The 17,108-nt window shown below is 43.0% G+C and overlaps 2 protein-coding genes across 5 annotated transcripts; both read left to right on the forward strand.

The window, feature by feature from the left end:
* Nucleotides 1-146: 146 nt before the first annotated feature.
* map7d2a (MAP7 domain containing 2a) lies at nt 147-10,122 on the forward strand. 3 transcript variants are annotated; one of them, XM_086012596.1, is made up of 17 exons: nt 147-422; nt 1,312-1,404; nt 1,480-1,575; nt 1,659-1,736; nt 2,113-2,276; nt 2,456-2,552; nt 3,341-3,427; nt 4,526-4,632; nt 4,722-4,837; nt 4,938-5,197; nt 5,268-5,415; nt 5,496-5,646; nt 6,296-6,400; nt 6,481-6,531; nt 6,752-6,782; nt 8,077-8,617; nt 8,822-10,122. In XM_086012596.1, exons 1-17 carry the CDS (start codon nt 386-388, stop codon nt 9,066-9,068), a joined length of 2,409 nt encoding a protein of 802 aa, XP_085868722.1. In that variant the 5' UTR covers nt 147-385; the 3' UTR covers nt 9,069-10,122. The 3 variants fall into 3 exon arrangements, with proteins under 3 accessions (XP_085868722.1, XP_085868724.1, XP_085868723.1); XM_086012597.1 differs by lacking the exon at nt 147-422 and adding an exon at nt 432-910; XM_086012598.1 differs by lacking the exon at nt 3,341-3,427.
* Nucleotides 10,123-11,084: 962 nt separating this feature from the next.
* Nucleotides 11,085-16,973, forward strand: LOC147133489 (uncharacterized). 2 transcript variants are annotated; one of them, XM_086012216.1, is made up of 10 exons: nt 11,085-11,222; nt 11,942-12,003; nt 12,112-12,804; nt 13,168-13,806; nt 15,551-15,663; nt 15,770-15,860; nt 15,941-15,992; nt 16,102-16,170; nt 16,273-16,422; nt 16,528-16,973. In XM_086012216.1, the coding sequence occupies exons 2-9, from the start codon at nt 11,963-11,965 to the stop codon at nt 16,411-16,413; spliced, it is 1,839 nt and encodes a 612-aa protein (XP_085868342.1). In that variant the 5' UTR covers nt 11,085-11,222; nt 11,942-11,962; the 3' UTR covers nt 16,414-16,422; nt 16,528-16,973. The 2 variants fall into 2 exon arrangements, with proteins under 2 accessions (XP_085868342.1, XP_085868343.1); XM_086012217.1 differs by having other exon boundaries at nt 12,115-12,804.
* Nucleotides 16,974-17,108: the final 135 nt, after the last annotated feature.

Below are 17,108 nucleotides of genomic sequence, written 5' to 3' on the forward strand. Positions count from 1 at the left end.
TTTTCATTTTAAATTTATGTATTTTAAATAAATGTACAATACAATAAACAATTCGCCGACCTAATAAGATTTTTTTATTTTTTTATTTTTTAATGCAAATACTGCACAGTAGTGTTAGATGCTTTCCAGGAGACACTCCCCCTGTTGGCTGTATAGTGCGTCATGCAGTAAGCGCACGCTTCCGCTGTGTTCACTGGGTTGTCATCTCAGCATCATCCGCGCCAGACTCCTCATTCCTAGCCCTCACCATGACCTTCATCGGGACTATTTAGCTTCATGCTGAGGTTGTTTTATTCCTTGGAGGTTTGCTGCATGAAAGCGGACACCTGCGCTGCATAGCGGCGTCACTGCAGCTTGTTTGGAGCCTTTCTTTTCTCATGCCACCATGGCCAACATAATACCGTCCGACACAGAGGCAGCAGGTAAATATTGACATCATATTTTATTCTTTAATTTGATGTTTTCATGAGGCTTTATTGCAGCCTCGTGAATAACGTCATTGGGGAAAAGAACTGCGCGGTGTGCTCGACGCAAACAATAGCTAAATCTGTGCATGATGATGCAGCATGCATGGCCATGCTTCATTTTCCTGTAAACATATCCAAATTATTCACACATTAAAATCGACGTCCTCGTGTTTCCTGTAAATTATTTAATTGTGCTTCCGGAAGGGGAATGCCTGTTGGAGATTTAAAGGCAAAACGTAGATCTACGTTGTTATTGTAATGACGTCACTCTGTCGTCGAATAGCTTTGAAGGGTGTTGAGTGCGTTGACATGGCCCCCTAGAGATTAGACTATTGTTTTTACGAGCATCCTCCCACGCCAGTGATGAAGATGTTGATGATGATGGTAAAAGTTGAAGTCATTGTTAACCCTTCCACACCCTGAAAGAAGAGAAACATCAGCAGGTCAGTAATCGCATTTCCTATAATCATGTCAATGACTCCTCCAGTGCAGGGAACAGCTCCATGCCCATGTCACATTGAGGTTCACTGCTCAGTGAAGACAAATTAGCTGAAACTGAAGCTCTTTTAGTTGTGTTGTCACGAAAATTGTGGCTTACATGTATAGAGTACGTTGAAACGATATCATTGCAAAAACCGTGACAAACCAGAAACTTAATTCTTTGTATTTTTGTGGTGTAAAACAGTACTATACCATAATAATAATAATAATAATAATAATAATAACCACTGCAAACTACCACCACAATAAGGATTGTGTCAATCCAAATTGTGTAGTAAAAACAGAATTGTGGATTCATGTCTTGCGTGATCTTGCATCAACATATTTGGTTTCTGCACTACAGTCGAAAAGATGGCGCCTCCAACTGTCCCGTTACTTCCCGACAAGAGAAGTGGAACAAACAGTCACAGCTCTCCGGCCAGAACTAAAAAAACAAGTGAGTAATTCAAATCAAAGCTGCAACTGTTGAGTCCAAACCAAATGTCCCATCCTTCCATGTTGGTGATTGTAGCTGCAACTAATACAGACAAGAAGCCTCTATTGAATGGACATGCATTGCCTTCACACTTGGTTGCGAACATCAGCACCAACCATGCCAACAAACCAAGTAAGTATCACTCATGAGTGTCACGTTGTTCTTTCGTCTGTAATTAGCCTGTATTGATTCCCCCTGATGTCTCTACCCCTCAGTTGTGGAGGGTTTTTTGAAGACAGACGACAGGATGCGTTTAGCCAAAGAGAGACGGGATGAGAGGGACAGAAGCCTTGGTAAGGGGGCTCTCGTTTTCAAGCACAAAAGTCACACCGTCAAAACGTTTCTGTATTTTTCAGTCTCCCTGAAATGGCCTTAGGATTCCTATTCTGACGTTTCCCCCCCACTGCCTAATTGCTTTGCCAGTAGAACATTTACTCTGAGCTCACTGGCTCGCTGACGTGATGAGCTCTGTCGGAGCAGAGAATGTTGACCTCGGCGTATCGAGTAGCCCACAGAAATGGGTCTCATGGCATCAGTCAATTCCCTCAGAAATTGTGTGTTAATAGCTGAAATGACTTAAGGACTATAACGTTGGAAAGTGATATCGCCCTTCCGCCCTTTATTCGGATTATTTTGAACGTATAACAAATTGGGTTTCATGTCTTTCAGCGGCACGGGAGCAGCTGATCAGGGAGAAGGAACGTCGATCTCAGCTGCAGTACGAGCGCACGGTGGAGGAGCGATGGAAGCGGATGGAGGAGCAGAGGCACAAGGAGGAGCTGCGCCGAGCTGCGGTGGAGGAGAAGCGAAGAGTGCAACTGGAGGAGGAAAGGGTCAGCTCAATCCTGATCATCCTTATTTATTTTATTTGTTTTAAATTACTTGTAAATTACTTGTAATATTTATCTTAAAATGCTAGGGGCCAAATTGACCCAAAAGCCGAGTTGCCAATTCGAACATTAAGGTGAAAAAGTGGTAGGGTGACAAAAAAGCTCTACTATGATGCATTTAGGAGCGGCTGGAGGCCCTGATGAGGCGTTCTCTGGAGCGCACCCTAAACCTGGACAACAGACACAAACGCTGGAGCAGAGGCTTCCCGATTGGAGCAGGTGAGAACGTATTAGTCTTCACAGGTTGTGGGAGTAACATTAAACAGGAGAACATTTGTCATTTGAAACAGCAGCCAACTATGACTGTATTATTATATGCATTAAAAATGTGTATGCCACACAGAATCTAATCAGAACCCATACAAGAGAAAATAGAGCACAGATCTTTGCCAAGATTAAAAAAAGAAGTCTGAATGTCCATCTGAATTATCCTTGTCAATTCTCGTCTTGATTCTCATTGGGTGAGGGTTTGAAATCCTTAATGCAGTTTTTTACTTACTCTTAAAAAGATATCAAAGTGCAAGAGCAAATTGTCCAGTTTTACTCTTATAGGCGCAAAGAAAATTAATTTTCGGATTTTTAAGACCAATGCCTATTTGTCTCAGTTATTTCTATCAGTAACAATGATAATTTTTCATATAGCTCTTGTATTGGATCTCATCAGATGTGATTCGAAGTATACCTAAAATGCCTGATGACTGCTGACAGCTTGGCTTGTCAAAATAAAAATGCATGAGAACAAATGAGTGTTCACTGATTGCCTTAAAGACGGGATGATGTGATACCTGCACTTGCACCCGTGTAGCGCCAACATACCAAAATGTTTCATGCAAAATTGTGCCAGGTTCTTTGCGCACACACAACCCAACACAGCTTCGACTTCTAAAAAGTATATAAAAAAAAAGTGCCCTTGCAGGTATCGAAACGCACATCTTGGTCTCGAAGGCTAGACAAGCCTCAACCAAAATGTTCATAATGCTCTGCTCTGCTCCGACTGCTGACTTTAGGTGACACTGAGAATGCATCGCTCTCTTTCTGTGCTGCCTCCGCCCTTTCCCATGGCCTTGCCTCCCTTCCTGCTGTCAGCGAATCTGGTAATGTTTAGCTCTCCCCAGCCACCTCCACCCCCAAATGTATATCCCCATGCAACAGTTATCATTTTATACCTGCATCTGATTGCCTTTGAGTGGGATTTGTATGCACCATGAACAAAGGCAAACCACTGTTAATGCCTGCATGTTGTGTGTGTTTTTAGTTAGCTATCAAACTCGTTTTAAAGCGGAAGTCAACCTAAACATATTTTTTTTCAAGAATATGTTCTATGCAATCCCACCAGTTGAAACAGGGCATTCTGATAAATATTGCGTTTGTGGAATATAAGTTAAGCAGCAAAATGTACTCGTTTTTAGCCATCTCTGGGGGCGGCCATTTTGTCTTTTGTCGACTGAGAATGACATCACAACTGCTCACAACGACCAATCACGGCTGACCTGTTTTCGGAATCTGAGCCGTGATAGCAAGTCTTATTTGCTGTCTTAATAATGGTTAAGATTTAGAATACTGAATTCAAATTAAAAAAATAATCTTCTTTGGATCTGTTGTGCTAGAATATTAACCTCAATTACACAGGACGACAGAACACATAATTATTGTTGTTACCATCATTTCTAGTGTGCTGCGATTTCCTAAAATCGGCTAAATGACCTTTGGTGAGCAGATTTTTTTTTTTTGTAGATTAATTGCACATGCCCTAGAACATAAATGCACACGCCACTTTTTAGAGATTACACTTCACAGATGGTGACAGATGGAACCAGAGGTCATGTGGGATGGCAAGAAAACAGTTTATAGTTTTGTGTGTGCAGAGGATGACCAAGTGTGGGTTGTCAGTGATATACTGTACAATGTCGTGTTTTGCATCCATGTGCTTGAATTACGCTGAATTCTGCACTAATTTGCAAATAAATGAGGAATCGTTGATATCAGGATGAATCTGCCAGACTTGACTGGGCAAAATCAGTGAAATTCAACATGGATGCTGTGTAAATTAATATGTTGATGACTTTGCTTGTGCGAGGGGCTATAAACATGACATGACTTTGCAGACAAGCCTCCCCCTGCTGCTCCTGAACTGATATCAATCTGCTGGCATTTTTTGATTTCATAAGCAATCCTATTTTGTGGTCATGCAGCACCTTGCAGCCCTCGCAGGTCACCTCTGTGCAACTCACGGAGCCCCGCTGATCCCCACAGAAGCGGACGACTGGAAGGCTCTCAGTCCACTCCCAACACGCCCAAGGTTAGGCAGGGCACGTGCGGACGTTCGCCACCACCACATGTAACCTCTGAGAACAAACAAGTTGAACGCTCGCTCTCTGTTGCTCTCAGAAAGAGCGTCTGCGAAAGGAGAGGAGAACTGCCTCCCCAGGTGGTCCATATACAAAACAAAGATCTGAATCGCCCGCTAACGTCACCAAACAGAGGACACCTCCGACTGCCTCCAAGTGATTATCAATTATCATTTTGCTCCAGTTAAAATGTCATGAGGCATAAAAATCCAAATGTGCAAAACCGAATGAATTTTTCTGTGATTTTTGTCCGAAGGCTGGCTTCTAAGCCACACGTGCAGTCTCCCGTCAATGTCCATGAGTACCACCACTCTCCCACCAGACCTCGGCCGTTCAATAATAATAAAGCACAAAAGGGTGAGGCGGCAGAAAAAAATACCTCCCATATCCACAATACAGCTGATGTATGGAAAGGCAGATCATCTGAAGCCGTCAAAGGTGACGCACCTGAGAAAAAAGCGGACCCATTTGAGAAGAAACCAGAGCATCACACTCAAAATAGAGAGAAGAAAAGAGGTAGATGTCTAATAACGTTAAATAACAAGATTTGTTTTATTTTTTAGTCTTCATGCATGTGTTTCAACAGAATCATCGCCATACGCAACTACCGGGAAGGCAGCGACCGGGGTAACCAATGCAGAGGAGGCTAGCAGGCTGCTAGCAGAACGTAGACGCCAGGCTCGGGCACAGAAAGAACTGGAGGACAAAAAACGAGAGCAAGCGAATGAAGAAAGGTAAAAAGCAAAGCCGTTTAATTCAAGGCAGAATGGATTTGTAAAGTGCAAATGATGTGCATGATGTACCCTGCTGTCAGGCTCAATGAAGAACAGCAGACCATACAACATGCACAAGAGCAATGTCAGCACAAGGCCAAGGAGCCTGAGAAAAATGGCACCCTTGCTAACAAGGCAACGCAAGAAAAAAGACAAGGGGATGTGCAGGAGAAGGAGCAAATGGAAATACAGGTAAGGGATTATTGTACATCATGTTGGGTGGCTTCTGTTATAATGGACCTTATTCACCAATATGTATTATTTTTTTTTTTTACAATTGTAGTGTCGTAAAGAGTTCTTATGTTGCAGTGAGCATCGGTCTTTGTAATTTTTTAAATTAAATTTAAATTAAATTTCATCTAAATAAGACATGCAATTTTCCCACAAATTAGAATGGCTCACAGATATCTTGAAAAATGTCTGTAACAGGTTTTGGTTAAAATAACCTGGCAGTCAAGGATTACAGCATATTTCAAATCTTGTTGTGAGCCCTGAATTGTAAATTTATTTGAAAACAATTCAGGCACTATAAATAGCCAAAACATTACATATAAGCAATTACAACTTGCTATCTTCTGACAAACAAACAGCATATGAACAGCATCGGTAAAGATTCATAATGAAGTGTAATCTCATTCTACAGTCGTCAATAAAAAATGTATTGTTGCTCTTTGAATACTGTTTGCTATGCAATATTTGAATAGGGGTGTCGTCATTAATAGCACAATCATCTAAAAAAAAAAGTGCCAAAGAAATACAGTGTTTCAATACAAATATGTTAGTAGAACCACCATGCCTGGTTTTGCTCCGTCCTAAAATCTTTTGTTCAATATCTTCAAAGAGAGAAAAAGCAAAAATTCAAGCACACGAAGAAGCGCAGCGTCAGCGTCAAGACCGAGAACAACAGTCGCAACAGGAAGAGGAGGAGAGGCAGCTGAGAAAGAAGGTTATTGCAAACAGGGCAACGTTTTTGTTCACTGCGTGTACCTTGAAACGCATATTTACATGTTGACGCCCTTTTTGCAGAGAATAGAGGAGATCATGAAGAGAACGAGGAAAGGGGATGCTGACGTGAAGGTACTGTAAGAGACTTCCTCTCATACAGTCGCCCTACTGCCTTCAAACACCTGCTCATGTCACAGTGTCATCTTTTTTTTTTAATTTTCTTTTTTTTTTACTTTAATTTATTTTTTGGTTGATTGTGTATTTATTAAATTCTATGATGGCACTTTGGTTTTGCGTCCTATTTGTCAAAAATGCTTATTTCATCGTGGTTTTTCCTGCATTGAATCTGAAGGACGAACAGGTGGAGACAAGGTCGCCACCAGGTTAGTATTGATTTAGTAACCATGCAAATACTTTTGTCTGCTTCTCCTGCTTACGTCACCTCTTTTGTACGCCTCGCAGCTGCATGCATGGCAGATATCGATTGCTATGAGCTGGCACATTTAAAAAAAAAAAAAAACAATTGACTTTGTCGTAGGAGGTTTTGTTTTCTGCTTGTTAGCTAGCAGGAACATGCAAAGACTGCTTGAGTGATTTTCAGAAAACCGGTGGGGTGGTGCATGGGCTAAAAAGGAAAAAAAAATGATATGAGGAAACTTCAATATTTGTTTTTTTTTTACATTTTCAGTTTTAGTGAATGATGCATGACGAATCTTGACAAAATTCAGGCATTTGCATCGGGACAACAATTTTATGCTGATTCAATTTGAGTGTATGGCTTTGGCAGATGTTTTGCACTCTACTGAGTGCCGTTCTGTGCATTATATTTTAGTTTCCCCTACTCTACGTATTCTTTAATCCGTCAAATGTATGCTTGGGCAAAGATTGGGTGCTGCTGAATCTCGTCTACATAATGAGCTGTGTCATTGCTCTAATATTAGCTAACACATTTCAATTCAGTTGCAGGGTGGGGCTATATCCTGGAATGTCATTTAGTGGAGTGAAGTACCATGGGAGCTGGCTATAAATGAGTGTGCCCTTGAGATTATAGTTCTGCCACAGCTCTGACTCACTCTTGAGTATTCTTAACACTGTTAGGTTTTAGAATAAAAAGTTTGAGTTTCTACAGTGAGCTGGAACACCAAATCCTGCATTGTAATGCTGTATTTCCTTAAAGTGGAAATCAGTTGATTGACAAAATGGCTGCCCTCAGAGATGGCTAAAAACAAGTGGATTAACTCACTCTTATTCCACAAACGCAATATTTATCAGAATGCCTTGTTTCAACCAGTGGGCTTGCATAGAACATTTTCTTGAAAAAAATACGTTTGGGTTGATTTCCTCTTTAAATACCAAATGAAAGATCATGCAATAGTCAAGCACGCATAGGCCTACGGTTAAAAAGGGCTAGTCTTGTTTTTACCCGGCTGTAATTTAACTGTTCTTCATCATAGGGTTCATTCTCTATACTGCATGCGCGCTGTGATTGGCTGGCCAACCGTCCAGGGTGTAGTGTGCCCTGTGCCTATTGTCAGAGGGGATAAGCTCCAACTGTGACCCTGGGAAGAATAAGGGGTATAGCTGGGGAAAACAGGGGACATCTATTTGGATAGAGATGTTTATTTGTTGAAACAAACAAATACATCTGGCGTGTGTGATGTTTGTTATTCTCCACAGGGGAGGTAAATACTGTTGAAAGTAAAGCTCGGGAAGACTTTGAACGGTGTAGAGAGCAGGTCACAAGCAACGGAGAGGGGAAGAAAGCTGCAGCACAGATGGACCATCGGAAGCATGTTGAAAACAACGCTGAAGTGATGCCAGCTCACAGTGTTCCTGACAAGAAAATGGACGTCAGAAAAATGATAGTTGCAGACAAACTAAGCAATGAGGGTGCAGATGGTCCCCGACTACAGGAGAGGAAAGTGCACGTGAATGCAAACAAGCAGTTGAGAATCCATTTTAAAGACACGGACCCACTCACAAAAGAAGCAACCAATGTGGCGGGTGGCCCGGTTAAGGAAAATGAGATGATTGGAACAGTTGAGAGGGCAGAAAGTATCCCTACGAGAGGTCATGTGACAGCTGAGGTAAGCAAACAGAAGGCGGCGTCCTCCGCGGGGGGGCCTGAAGGACAGGGACCTCGACCACCGTGCGCCATTCATCTGGAGCCACTCGAGGTGAAGCGGTCTTGTAATGAGGTGCAGTACATGGATGTCAGGTGAGCATTTCTCATTTATCCAGGTCATGTTATTCTCGCAACTGGACTGTCGTAAAAGACTGTCGGCCTCTCATATGAGCAGACTATCATTTCACACACACATGCTAGATGCTAGCTATACATCTACGACAACCACGACAGTCCAGTTGCGCTCAATCCGATGCCCTCTGAATCAAACCTGATCATTTTGTGGTTATCTTCCAGCCCAGCTTCAAAGGAGGAATTGATTTCCATCCCAGAATTCTCGCCTGTTAATGAAATCCAGCAATGCGGCATAAGTAACACCCGGGCCCTTCAGGACCTGATGGACCTGACAGGCAGCGCCACGGTCTCCAAAAGGACCTCTGAAGGCAACGTCGGCGACTGCAACAAAAATCTGATCCAGGGGGTTGTCAGCCCCATGTCAGACTCTAATCTTATCGGGATGTCGAATCAACTTAATATCCATTAGTGCAACCATCGTTTTCTTCTTTGCGCATACTAGACCTGGCATTTATAAAATACACCTCTGTACCAATACATTTATGGAAAAGAGCCATATAAAATGACAGCAACTAAAACTACACCTTGCAGTATTGCAACATCGCATATTGATGATGTGGGTGATGGTGACGGAGGAAGGGTGGCCCTGTGATTGACAGCACTGACTAATGGAGTATGGTTGGGCATTTGACTAAATTGTCTTCAATTATGGGTAGAATTATCATTCAATGAATTGTTTTTTTGAACTCCCGTTTACAAGCCAGTGTCATGTAGAGCATAATAATGCTGATGGATTTCGTGGATGTTACTCAAAATAATGTTAGTCCTATTGTTCAAGTCATGTTGTACAAACTAAGTCAGCGGCCCTGATATTAGTCGTGAACTCCATTTTGCTTCAGTTTTTAGTTTTAAGTACAAATAATCAACAATTCCACAGCAAGTGCAATTTCCACCTAAGTGTTAATGTTAGGTTAGTCAATGACAATTCTAATACCCATCCAAAAGAGGGAGGTACGTAAAAAAATCTTTCGGGCTTTTCAATTTTGAAGAACTGTGTAGAATGCTAGAGTCTCAAGACAATTTGATGTGTTTTTCTGACCGAAACTTCAGAATTGGATGTGATCGATGAAGGTGATTCTGGAAAACTTGATGTTTGGTGCAAATTGGAAGGAAACTTGTACTTGGATTTGGAAGCGCAGTGCTGGCATTGATTTTATCCTATTTCAAAAGTGAATTTGACTTTCAATGAGCAATTTCAACCTTGCCTCTAATGTTTAGGATATTTTGATGCATTATTTTCTTGTCAAAATACGGCCATAGTTCTAGTTTAGGAAATAATACTAAAATGCACAAAGTAGCAGCAGTTTGTCACTACTGAGCTCCTTAAAATGCTTGTACAACCAACTTGGGGTTTTTGTTGCTAAATGTTTTCATTATACAGATACCTTAAGGAAGTGCTGTTGAGTTGTGCTTTATTATCATGTTCAACAATGATCATAAACAATAAAATGTTAAGCGATCAACATTGTTTTTATTGTGTACCATACATGTTTAGTCACGATGGCTCTGCCATACTGTACATTGGAGGCCTGGAACACATCAAAAAGATGGATTTGGAGGAGTTTGCATGTTCTCTCCTGCTTGCGTTGACTCCATCCTCCCAAAGTCAAAACACGTTAGGTCTACGTCCAAAGGTGTGATCGAATGTGGCTGTTTGATGGTTTCATTGCTTTATACGGTATAGCATACAGTATATAATCATGCATTCAACTAATCCATTGTTGGTGGTCCGAACAGAGGACTAAAAGGTTGTGAGAGATCAAATAGATTGTTGAAACTGTAGTGTGACCTGTTCTACCTGTCTGGGTTTTACAACATTTGTGATTCAGCAATTACGTAGGAAAGCACAATAAGGCGTTACCCATTAATTATTATACATGTGGTGTTCTGAATACATGACCATCAGTAGCACTAGATCAAGCTTGAAAAAAAAAAAAAACAAGTAAATCATGTGAGACTAATCTATTATATGTAACAATACAACATAGGCCTATAGTGTAAAAAATATATTTTCTACTTTTGTGATGAAGGCTACATTTTAGTCTGTACTTATTTAAAGGAGTTGACTCCGCTAATTGTACTTTTCTTGTTTTGTTTTGTTTTAAACAAAATATCTGTTCTAGAATTTGAAGCTCTGAGTAGACCACTGTGCTGCTCACTCCTACTGTACTGTACATAAAGTTTTGATATAAAATAAAATAGTATCCAGTTAATTTTCTTTCAGATGAAATAGTAAATGAAATGTACTTTTGTTTGGATTATTTTAGAACGTTACTGAAATAAGGGAGTACTTTTAGAATTCAGTCACGTAATCACCGTATCAGGTTCCGTACTGGCGTCTCCCTTTTGTTCCAGAATCCAAACCAATCACGTCTTGACCCTAGAGAATTTTTGTACTTCAACGAACGTCATTGGTTCAAAGAAAGTCATGTGACTCGCAGGCAGGAACCCATCAGGTCTTCGTCATAGCTAAAGTGGCGATCCTTTGCCATGGTTGACGACGAAAGTGAACAGCTGAATTGCTAGCTATCCGTGAAGCTAAGTGTTCGACGATTGCACTTTGGTAAGCTGTCCAAAGATCACCCGTGATGTTCTTACGCGATCATGTTTTAGTAGAACTGAAGCACGATTACCGTGCACTTGTCCAAGCATCGATATTCCAGCAGTGCGTGGATGCCATTTTGTGGCAACTGCGCGTGGTTTTGCTTTCCTTAGTTTAGCATCGAGGTAAGATTACTGCCGTTACGAGCCTTTTTGTGTTTGTGAGGTAAAACCACACAAACGACATTAAACATTGTTTTTGTCATTTATGTGCGTACCTCCTGTTAAAAGTGCTGTTCTGTTTTGCACGACCTGTGGTTTGACGTTGCAACGTTGAACTGTTACAGGCCGTGTATTGAAATGGGCCACTGTTACGTATACTGAATTATCTTGTTGTATAATTAAAACAAAAAAAACCCCAGCAACAATCCTATGAAAAAATGTTTTTTTTTGTGTATGTGAGGATTGTTTTTTGGCCATCAGCTCTACTGTTATACTCAGTGTCAAGCTTGATACAGTCAAACTGATCATGCGCCTCATAGACTGCATTGACTTGATTAAATCCAACCATACATATTTGCATCAACTCTAAGATAGTGATTTAACTAAAGAGTTTGTGGTAATGCCTTAATCACACTAGACGAGTTCATTTTTTAATTTTATTTTGAGGGATTTGTTTGGCTGTGCAGTACCACTGGATCAACAAAATATTGAAATTGGACTTTTTTCCCCCCTCTTTAGAGTATAGATACACTACAGAAGATGGTCCGACCACATTTTGGACCTCCGCGCATAAAGCCAAGGTATCATAAATTGATGAACTTGAGTCACACCCACACACCAAATTGCCATGTTGTTAGCGAGCGTTGTAAAATTTTAATGGTTTACCCTTCCCCCTTGTTTTCGTACAGCAGAGCTTATGGAGATGGTCATGGCAGTGGGCCCAGAGAAGGTAATTATTCCCCTAATTCAAAAACAAGGAGAGACTCCCATGGCCCCCCAGGAAAGCCCAATATCAACTGGAGAGAGTCAAGGGGTCGAGGTCGACCTCCAACCGACAGAAGAGTTCCACTGATGGAAGAACAACGAGAGCCACGTTTCAATAACTGGAGAGCACACAATCAGGATTCCTATCAATCATATTCTCCCAAAATGGAACCACATCACAGCCAGAGGAGACCGCCTTCATCCAGATCAAACCGCTCCCCGCATGCCCAGCATCAGTCATCATCGCGCAGTCCTGCACGAGGGTCTCCGGGTCATAGGGGGCCTCCTCCCCATGGCCACTCCTCAGCTGACAGGTCACCCTCCCCGAGACGTTTTCGAGGCCATCCCGGTGACAAGAGGACCGGCCCCGCCCCAGCCTTTCAGGGTTCTTTCAGGGACCCCAAAAGAGAGCCCGGTTTCCCTCACCAGGAGCAGCGGTATCGAGGCCCCCGTGGGGATGTCAATCCAAGAGAGAGGCCCTTTGTGGACTCTGGTCACGGCAAGAAGCGATGGAATGACACCGGAGCATTCTCTCATCCACATAATGGCCAACACGGGCCTTCGGGGCCTCAGCGGAGCCCGAGAGAGATGCATGGGAGAGGCTCGTTTCCAGAGAGGTACAGGATGGGAGCAGCTCTTCCAGCTGGTTAAAAATGATTAAAAAGAAGGCTGACCCTGATGCAGACCTCAGTTACATGGCTCATAATGCCCTATTCCCAGCCACCCTTTGAGTAATTAACGGGTGTTGATAAGATCTGATGTAAAGGTGCTTTCACCTGCCTTTGAGAAGAATTTCTGTAATTGGTCTTAAAAAAAAAAAAAATGTATCATTGAAAATGATCAGATGCCTCCTTCCTCCAGTTTCATTTTGTCATGGCTTTGAGGAAAGGGGCTGCGTAATATAGAAAGTTCCGCCACCCACGTAACATGGCAGGAGGATCTGTTATTGTAACGATTTCTTCTGTCTGATGGATATGCAGGTGGTCGTCTGAGCAAGACTCCAGAAGGCAGCGTGGTCCCATGGAGAGGCAGGGCGGCAGACCCCACAGCATGGAGAGTGCAAAAGATGTCCCTCGCCTGCCCCTTTTCAGACCCCCACCTTGGAAAGGAGGCCCGCCGCCTTCATCGTCCTTTCACAGGAGCCCGCAGGACAGACCACTGACGGGTCTCCGCAAGAGGAGATTATCAGACGTCGGCATGTCCTCATCAGGCCCGACGCAGGATCACAGTGGCCCGAAATTCCCCAGAAGGGAGAGAATTCCACTCCTCAGTATTCCCAGACCGTTTGGTGGTCGACCTTTATCACTTAGGGATAAAAGTTTCATATTTAAAGGCAGACAAATGAGATTTGAGTCTCCCATGAGACTGAGAATTCCTCCACCTTTTAGACCCAGGCCACACTTGGGTGACATTCCCCCTCGGGGACCTCCCAGCTCTATTCTTGCTATCAGGAAGAAGCGCTTCCAGTCTAATCCGGTTCCCTTGAAAAGGCTTCAACCAAGGGACACCAGAGCTCAACAGTCCCCCGACAGAGATGAAGATGAAGCCAGCAGGTCCCTGCGCGAGACTAATACCCGAAAAGAACAGGTGGAGTCTCGTCGCTCCTTGAATACACACAGGTACGGTATTTTCCTTCTTGCACTCTTCGCAGGGGCTTGATGATGATGATTGGGAGGTGAAGAAAGAATGTTTTGATCGTGAGACCACATGTGAAAAATGAAGAAGACAAAATGCTGCGTCTCAGATTCGCCTCCCCCCCCCCCCCCCCCTTCCCCTCGCTATCGCCATTCTGCACATTCCATAAAGAGATCTTTATTCTCCCGTACCGTGAAAGCAAACAGCCGCCCAAGTCTGGCACGAAAATATATATCAGTGCTCCTGAAGCCCCGTCTCGTTCCGTGAGTTGTCTCGAGCATGAAAGGAGTTGCCCTCATGTCAAAACGTCTTTGGCCTCGTGAGTCACGCCCACTGTTGAAGGAGAGACCACGAAAAAACAAGGCACCCTTGAGCAATATCCCAAAATACATGCTAGCATGAGCGTTGGCGCTCATTGGGGAATTATTTCCAGCCAAGAGGAGTTGGTAACTAAAGGATGGAAATTCAAATGCTGCCGGATTCTTTATTCATCACTCATTGCAGCGAAATCATATTTGCTTTTCGATGCATCGATAAAATGTACTCGGCCACTTTGAAGCTGCACACAGAAACGGCGAGGTGGAAAATCACATTTTGTCTGCGGAAGGAATCGATGTCTGTAGTGGAGAAGAAATGGGAAGACGCAAAGGTTTCCACTACGACTGCTTCACTTTGAAGCGCCGAAGACGCCCCGCTTCTCTACGGCGTCGACCACTCGGAAGAAAGATTTGTACATCGGCTCGATGCCAGATCCACGCTGGAGCTCCACATTTTCTGTGCAGACAAGGCGGGCAATATACAGATTTAGCAACAAGACCGCTGCTGAAAATATAAATCCCCGATTTTTAAAGCTTGAATAGCTTCATACTTGAAGCCCAAAGCACTGTCACCAAGATGAGACTAAGGTCAATCGACAGCAAGACTGAAAGGACTTAACCCAGCAGCGCCATACCAAAAGCTGCATAGCCGAAGACAGAGACGTCACCTTTCCGTCCAACTTTTTATGCTAATGCTGCCTTCACAATATGAATGCATCTGGGCCACAAATATAGCGCGCTCTACGAATACCCAAAAGTCCCGCCTGATATGGTACAATGTTTACTACCTCTAATGTACCCCAGCTTGCCCCTTTTGTATGTCAGTCCTGCTATGCATGTGCAAGCCCAGGAACCGAAAAGATGCTCTCAACCATTGCCCCTTGGACTTGTGATGTCGCCAAAGGAAGAGGAGTCTGCTCGCCCTCCACCAAGCCCCAATTCGAAGACAAGCTGAGGTTGTCCGAAAGGACGCCAGGCGCGCTCTTTAAACCCCCAGCGCAGCTGGAGTTTGGATCCCTTTCTCTAAGCGTCGGGAAACCTTCACGACTGCTCACAGTTTCCATGCAGCTGATAAAATAGACCACGCGGCATCTTTGAGGAGCGGCGCGGCCAAATAAAACGCGGATTGAAGAGTTGTTGATGCAATGTTTTACGATACCCACCCGACCGGCCGCTTTAACGATCACTGGGTGTAACTGAAGAGGGCTCGGGTTGATTGCGAGTGCAAATATAGGAGTAAAGAAGCATGGACATTCCATGGTTTTGTAAGTACCACCGTGTGACATCTGGCTTTACATGATCATTTTCCTTCCTGCAAAGCTGTTGCTGTTCATTACTGTTTTTTACACGATTTTGACAGGTCAGCCTTTTTTACGTGCGTTATTTTACTTGACTGTTCATCTCCCGTCAGATCTTCCCCCATCGAGAAACGGGACCTTGTCGTCGTGTCTCACTGGACAGCCGGCCCGAGCACGTCCAAGGAAGACTCGCCTGCGAAAGACCGTAGCCCAAAGTCCAAAACTGGTAACTGCCATGCTTTCCCTATTTAGTCATCTTGGGACACCACAAACGGGAGTGTGTGCTTTTTGTCCAAACTTATTTTGTCATTTCTCTTTATAACCTGCTTCAGACATGTCTCTGAACAGCCCACCATCAAAAGCTAATTCAAGGTCGCAATCGCCCGACAGAAAACGAGGATATCTTGAGAGAAGAACGTTCAGGTAGTTGTACTGATCATTTTACAAAAAAAACACACAAAGTAGCCCTTTACTGAGGCTATGATTTATTTTTGGTCCCACAGGCCAGTTAATTTAATGGCCGACAGACCCTTCAGGCGACCTGGTCCCATGCAGGTGAGTGCAGACATTCCATGAAATGAACTCTTCTTTCACAGTTTTCATCCGCATGTTTTCTTGTACTTGAGAAAATATGATCGATTGTCTTCAATTTAACGTTTGATAGAGACCAAAGTTTCCTGGCCCGAGGAGGCCTGGCCCTGAGCCCTCTGGGAATTTTAGACGGCCACTCATGGTATGCAGAATTTTTTCGATGAGATCAAATCCTTTCCTTTGGAAGGTTTTTTTTTTTTTTTTTTTCCCCTCCACTAACCAGTGTTAACATTCTTTTTACAAGGAGAACTTGGTGCCACGCCCCTTCCCGAACCAGAAGCCAGTGTTCCGAAAAAGCTACAGTATCATGTCCAAGTACCGCAACATGAGAGTGATGCGACAGCGCCCTCCGTACAACAGAGGGCCCCACCAACAACGCTGGTGACCACCTCAGGTATCGAGATGATTTATCATCAGTCTTGCCTTTTACAAGCAGTCAGCTTGAGGTAATCATCCTAAGAATGCTATGAATAAAATGCCTTTTTTTTTTTTTGCACAGGTGCTGATACTGGACACTGGAAAAAAAAATCACCAGTCAAGTTTAATCGGGAATGCACTCCATTCATTCAACAAAGCCTTGTAGACGTGGTGCTTTTTTTCCTTTGTAAGATTTTAAGTCATCTCACTACTTTTATTACATAAAAAAAGGTCAGCTGACGCATTCAGGACATATCTCGTTATTTTTATGTAGTCCAATGTCCTGTTTTGTGAAATTGAGTGCATTTCTGAGGAAACTACAGCTTTTGAAAAGATGCTTGACTCCCTCTTGTAGATACTGTTTAACATAAATTGATTTGTTAGCTTCTGACAGAGTTTAAGAATGATTTTTTTTGTTGTTGTTTTCTTTCAGAATTGACATTTTCTCTGGCATCCTAAATTCTGTATTAAAACTGTAATTGACAAGAAATAAACCACTGCTCACTTTCATGCGCGGTGTACTCACTTGCTGAGCACAGATGGCCTTGTTACTTTAATTCATCCTTTTTGAGATTTTGAAATAGTCTGGTCAAGCACAAAATCAGGTATGTAATGGTTCTACTTGGAAATGTGGATAATTATCCATACTAACAAGAATTACTA

The sequence above is a fragment of the Filicampus tigris genome, chromosome 17 (genome assembly GCF_054856515.1).
Source record: "Filicampus tigris isolate MCC_2025a chromosome 17, RoL_Ftig_1.0, whole genome shotgun sequence".
In the NCBI taxonomy this organism is placed as follows: Eukaryota; Metazoa; Chordata; class Actinopteri; order Syngnathiformes; family Syngnathidae; genus Filicampus; species Filicampus tigris.

Excerpts from the sequence above, each read along its gene's own strand:
- map7d2a (XM_086012596.1), top strand. The coding sequence starts at position 386 with ATGGCCAACATAATACCGTCCGACACAGAGGCAGCAG. Across the intron at positions 1,405-1,479 it reads GGCCAGAACTAAAAAAACAA|CTGCAACTAATACAGACAAG; the intron begins GTGAGTAATTCA and ends TGGTGATTGTAG. Across the intron at positions 1,576-1,658 it reads CAACCATGCCAACAAACCAA|TTGTGGAGGGTTTTTTGAAG; the intron begins GTAAGTATCACT and ends TCTACCCCTCAG.
- LOC147133489 (XM_086012216.1), top strand. The coding sequence starts at position 11,963 with ATGGTCCGACCACATTTTGGACCTCCGCGCATAAAGCCAAG. Across the intron at positions 12,805-13,167 it reads AGAGGCTCGTTTCCAGAGAG|GTGGTCGTCTGAGCAAGACT; the intron begins GTACAGGATGGG and ends ATGGATATGCAG. Across the intron at positions 15,993-16,101 it reads GGCGACCTGGTCCCATGCAG|AGACCAAAGTTTCCTGGCCC; the intron begins GTGAGTGCAGAC and ends AACGTTTGATAG.